A 6,001-nucleotide genomic window follows, 5' to 3' on the forward strand; every position below is an offset into this window, starting at 1 on the left:
CCCTAGTCCTTTGGCGTATGTGTTGGTGCTCCTTCCTGTGATTCTTGCTTCTGCCATCTGACAAGGAAAAGGAAAATCAGATGGGTTCAAGAGACACAGATACAGAGTGATGGAGGAAGACATGAGAAGAGTTGGAGAGTGACAAATGGACGTATTAAAATAGGGCTGAGCTCTCAAATAAGGCTCATCTGAGGGTTAGAACATAATCCTCAGGAGTCTCTACTGTCCATCAAGGAGGAAGCAGGCAGACACTTGGGCAATGCTGTTGGCTACCTTCCTACTGCTCATCACCTTCGAGAGGGAACAAAAGTGGCCATGGGGTGAAAGACAGGAGGGTAAGAGATACCATAGCTGCTGGAGGGAGTTAGGAATATGGTAAAAGGGGAGAGGCTGGGAAGAGTGGCCAAAGGAAGAAGAACACTGAGCCAGCTGGGAAGGCAAGTCTTTCTAAGAGTAAAACCAAGTACTCAGCTCATTGTAGGAAGATGTCTGTGCTCCAGAAGCCCATCTAGAAGTGTGTCTAGGAAAAACTGCTCTAGTGGGCGGTTGTGGATGAGCTCTCAGCAACAGAAGAAATGGGAAACAACAGAAGACATACGCTGCTGATTATCCCTAAATTTCCTTTGCCTTGGCCTTGCTCAGAGGGTCCCAATCTTCTCTCTCACACTATTTTCCACTGACCTTCCACTCTTACTTTATGTTTCATCCAGACTCGACTATCTGATGTTTCCTAAAATATCCTGTGATTTCCTAACTCTGTAACTTTCTTTATGCCACTTCTCTCATATGCAATTTATTTCACTTATAACTGTCTACAAATCCCTTCTCAATGCCAGATGAGCCCTCCAACTGAGTGGGCTATCTCCCTTCTTTGAACTGTCCTGGTACTCTGATTTTTTGCTTTGCATCTCCATAAATATTTTTACTGCGTAACTAGACTGCCTGGGAATAACAACTGCTGTATGCAATTTTGTGTCCCCGGTTTCACCTAGCACAGTGCCTTACATATAGTAGCACAGAGCTTTGTTGAGTTGAATTAAAGTGGAAAAATATTGCCTTATATTATTTTCTCTAGGTCATTCGTGGTAGAGTCCTAGGAGAGTCCCTTGCAGTCTTAAAAATACTTTTTGGCTGCCACACTTTGATTCTTAACTCCTGCCCTTTGAAGCTTAGATTGCATGCTTAAGCTTGCATTTACCAAAATGAGCTCATAGCTTCATCTAAGGCTGCTTTACCCAAAGAGATTTACATTTTTTTCTGAACATTTACAAATATCTTAGAACAGTTTCTAAACAGAAATATGCTATGGGTTCCTCTTCTCTTCCTAGCAGTATTTGCATATTAAAAGAAGAACTTGAAGGTAATAACAACTAAAAAGAAATCAGTAGAATTTCATGTAAGGAGCTGGGGATGGGTCCTAGAGAGACGTGATCAGGAGGGGCTTCTCAAAGTATACTGCCTATGTAGCCTTCTACTTCTGGTTCGTACCAATATTACAACTTCCCCCTACCCACACCAGGTTTGCAAGATATTCTACTAATGGCCATGCTAAGTGAGCCTCAGACTCGAGAAACTGAACATGACCAAATGGAAGTTAAAAGGAAATAATACCAACAACACTGATGAGACACATTTAATCACGTACAGAGTTCATGTAGCTCTTGATGATAAATAAGCATAAACTAAACCCCTATCACTCAAAACCAGAAGCAATCTGTATTTTCACATAAATGAAGTATTTTCTGGGGGTGGCTCAGGGAAAAAGATGGTGTGGAATGGAGAAGCCCCTTCCTGTAAGAAGAGAGAGCCAGCTACTGCTCAATTATATTTTTGGAAGAAAATATTTTCTTCTTTAATAGTAACAAAATTCAGAGTCATCAGATTGATCACGGAACAAGGATCTCCTGATGCAGAGGCCAATTGGATCACATAAACCTGAAGTTCTCTCTGCTCTTGAGGTTCACCTTCTTTGGGGGCTCTCCTTGATTGCCGCTGCTGATGTCCATCATGCTGAGCTTTGGGGGCCTCCTTATCTCCTTCAACATGCAGTTAAAAGAGGTTGAAATCTTTAGACAAGACTTTATACTAAAGACTGGAGAAAGCAAAAGGGAATCTGTCTTATAAGATACAGTTGAGACATCTTTAGCTGCCTCTCTTCTTAGTTACTGGCTTCTCTGAATGCTAGCCTAGTATCTGTCAACAGATGACTATAATTGTCCATTTACCTCCTTCATGTTAGAGCCAGGCTCTTGAGAGATTAGGAGTCCTTCCGACCTACTGAGATCCTCCTCTTCGAACTTGGTATCCTGTATGAAGATCCACTTTTCCCTTAATAATTGACACCAAAGTCAAGTTTCCTTTACAAAATCCCCCACTCCCACCCCTGCTCTCCTCCTGCCTGCTTCTTCTTAGAGGACAAGGTGGTTGTTGTTTAAGTCCCATCTGGCCTCCTTTCCTTGTTCTTCTTGAAGCAGAGAGGACAGGGAATTGAGAGAGGTATGCCTTGGGAGACTCTAAAACCAGGATGGCCAGATGCTGCACAGAAAATTTCCAGGTGGATCTGGGGAAGTGGGGGTGGGCTGGCACTTTCTAAATTTGTGTAGGAAGAGGGAGTAAGGGAGCTTACCCTCGTGTATCCACAATCCCCACTTTTAACTACACTATCTGTCAAGAAGTCCTTATATGGAATGTAATTCCCATCACTTTGCTTGATTGCAGATCCTGTGATGGAAAGTTTAGTGCCTCTTTCATTCCATGTTCCTATTGTTCCTGTGTGTATGTCTGTGTTCATGTCCCATTTTGACCACTCAGGCTGTTGGGAACTATCTGTCTGAGGGGACAGTTGTCGACGGCTAAGGTCACTATAGCCCTTGACTCTAATCAGTCAGTAAGGCTAGCTTCGCTCTACTAAGCTCAGGTTTTTGTGCCCATCTTTGCGGTGGTTTATTTCAGATCTGAAGATAAGAGAGGTCTCTGGGTCTCTTCCCTCCTTTGAATGGCCTTGAACTTCCCCGTTCTCCTCAGGGCTCATTGACAAAACATCTGTGTTCGGACGCATTCTGCTTTGCCTTCTCAGCCATTTCTCTCATTCATTCCAGGCCTTTCCACCAACTGAAGTCCTGGCTCTGCCAGCAGTAGCTGAAGGATGCTGTGACTGGCTCTACTGGGAGCTTATCATTCAGAGACCCAGTGAACCATTTCATAACTGGAGAGAGAGAAAACAATGCCAAAACCAACTTCCAACTGAAAATCCTTCTTTTTTTCCTCTGAGTTAAGGTGGCATCTGCTAACCTCACATGTCTTCCAATACTACCTGAGACCTTGGCATGTAACTCCAAAGACATAGGCTCAGCCACAATTTCTGTCTCTCTTATTTTCTGCCATCAAGAAAATTCAAGCCATTCTTGGTTGTCAATCTTCTCACCTACTCATCCTCCTCTGCTTGAGCTAGTTTCCTGGACTCTCAATGCCAGAGTCTATTCCTTACCTTTGATTTCACTGCGCACTGAGGCATTATTTCTTACTTAGACCTTCAGTTGCCAGAAATAATTCCATACTCAGGTAATTTAGAGGAGTTTATTAAAGGATGTATGGGGGAATAAAGAAAGTTAGAATCTTTTTTAAATTTTATTATTAGTTTCAAGTATACAGTACATTGGTTAGACATTTATATAGTTTATAAAACGATTTCCCTAATGGCTCTTTCTCTCCTCTGGCTCTCCACCTAGCTATTACATTATGCTAATTGCATCCCCTATGCCATGCTCTCCTATTCCATCTATCAACTACTAATTTATACTTCTATAACCCTTCACCCTTTTCTCCCAGCCCCCAAACCCCATACCCTCTGGCCATCACCAAAGTGTCCACTATATTTGTGAGCTTGTTTTTGATTAGTTTATTCTTTTTGTTCCTTAGATTCCTTATACAGGTGAAATCACATATTTATCTTTGTCTGACTTATTTCACTCAGTATAATAACCTCTAGGTCTATACATGTTATTGCAAATGGTAGGATTTTATTTTTTTTAATGGCTGAATAATATTCAATTGTATGTATGAACCATAACTTCTTTATCCATTTGTCTGTTAATAGGGTAGACTCTTTTATTTTATCTAGCTTTTTTTATTGAAAAATACATGAGAACATGGTAAAAATGTTAGATTTTTTAAAAGAACAAAGGAGCACATTGTGAAAACTATTTATTTCCAATCCTAGCCCATGAGTTAAACAGTCTATATTTAAAAAATTTTAGATGTATGTATATACATGTGTGTGAATAGGTACATGTACATCTTTTACACTCAAATGAAGGTGCACTGTTCACATGGTTCCATGTGTTGCCTTAAATTTTCTTTCACTAATGCTTTATCTTGGGGCTAATTCCATATAGGTACTTATGAACCTACCTCTTTCTTTCTCTTGGCTACACTATATTTTCTTATATGGTTAGACCATAATTATTTAACCAGTTCTTCATTAACATTTAGTTGTTTTCAGTCTTTTGTCATTATAAAGAATATATATAGAGTCTTATAGATGCGATTTTCTCAGCATCACTCATGCCCCGCTGGAGATGGAGACTGGCATGGGGCAGTGATGGAGTTTGGGCCTGGGAGAGACTCTAAGGAAGGAGGGAGAAGAAAATCAGCTGAGGTTTCCCCATCCCTGATTCTCACAGGGCAAGAGGAGCCCTGAATCAGCCCTGCTGCTCACCCCTCCTTGAGGCCCTGGGCCGGACCCTCTCCTCTGGGGATGAGATGGCCTCTAACGCTCTCTGGCTCTGGCCTTCTGGGAATCCAGTGGCTGGGACTGTGTGGGTAGGATGAGAGGCTAGGTCCTGGGGGATAATGACAGTGTCTCCCTCAGCCTTCTGGGGCCTCACTGTCCAGGATATCCCTCCTGAACCCTAGACCTGCCTCTCCCAGAGTTGTTCCTGCCTCCTGTGCTGAGTGTCGTCCCCTCTTCCAAGCCCTGTGAGGGGAGCCCGCTGACCCTGAGATGCCAGATGAAGCTGCATCCTCAGAAGCCTGCCTCGCGGTTCCTCTTCTCCTTCCACAAGGAGGGCCACGCCCTGCAGGACAGGGGGCTCCACCCAGGGTTCTCCATCTCAGTAGCTGGGGAGGGAGACTCTGGGCTTTACTGGTGTGAGGCGGTCCCTGAGGGTGGCAGGGTCCAGAAACAGAGCCCCCAGCTGGAGATCAGGTGTGGGGTAAGTGGGGGAGGGAAGGGAGGTCTGAGCATCAGGCAGTGGGTCCCTCTGGGAGTATGGGGAGGGGTCCTTAAGGGAAAAGGAGCCAAGAGCCTGGGTGCTCCAGCTGACTTCTGACCCCGGGTGCTGCCCTAGCTCCTGTGTCCCATCCTCTGCTGATCGTGAGCCCCAGGCCCACCAGGCTCGCTGTGCGGAACATAGTGGAGCTCCTCTGTGAGGCCCAGAGGGGCTCCCCTCCCATCCTGTACTCATTCTACCTCAAAGAGAAGATCCTGGGGAACTGCTTGGTCCCCCATGGTGGAGCCACCTCCTTCCTCTTCCTGGTGACACCGGAGCAGGATGCTGGGAACTACTCTTGTGAAGCTGAGAACAGGGTCTCCAGAGAGAAAACTCAGCACAAGACACTCTCCCTGAATGGTACATCTTGTTCCCCAATTGGCTCAGAGTCCCACACACTGGCCAGGGTCAGACTTCCCTCTTCCCTGTACCTCCCACCACTCAGCACAGAGCATGGGAGCTTGGAAGAGGTAGATGTGTATGTGGAGAGAGAATAATCTCAAGTCACATGCAAATAAGCAGTTAGATGAGCCCCTTCTTATAATCATAATTACTGGACCCTCTAGAGAACCACTTTTCTGGGGTCTCACTAAATCTGAGCCATCTGGATTTTGGCCTGAGACACAGGCAACTTTTCTCTTGCAGACAGGCCATAAGGTTGTGTGTCATAGACTGAATGTTGTGTCCTCCCACCATCAAATTCATATGTTGAGCCCTACCCCTTAATGTGA

At 44.5% G+C, this 6,001-nt stretch overlaps 1 protein-coding gene across 1 annotated transcript; it reads left to right on the plus strand.

Annotated features, from left to right (window-relative positions):
- Positions 1-259: 259 nt before the first annotated feature.
- Positions 260-5,767, plus strand: FCRL6 (Fc receptor like 6). The gene is made up of 3 exons (XM_039839932.1): positions 260-335; positions 4,930-5,208; positions 5,349-5,767. The coding sequence occupies exons 1-3, from the start codon at positions 260-262 to the stop codon at positions 5,765-5,767; spliced, it is 774 nt and encodes a 257-aa protein (XP_039695866.1).
- The last annotated feature ends 234 nt before the right edge of the window (positions 5,768-6,001 follow it).

This window comes from Pteropus medius, unplaced genomic scaffold (assembly GCF_902729225.1).
Source record: "Pteropus medius unplaced genomic scaffold, Ma_sr-lr_union100, whole genome shotgun sequence".
In the NCBI taxonomy this organism is placed as follows: Eukaryota; Metazoa; Chordata; class Mammalia; order Chiroptera; family Pteropodidae; genus Pteropus; species Pteropus medius.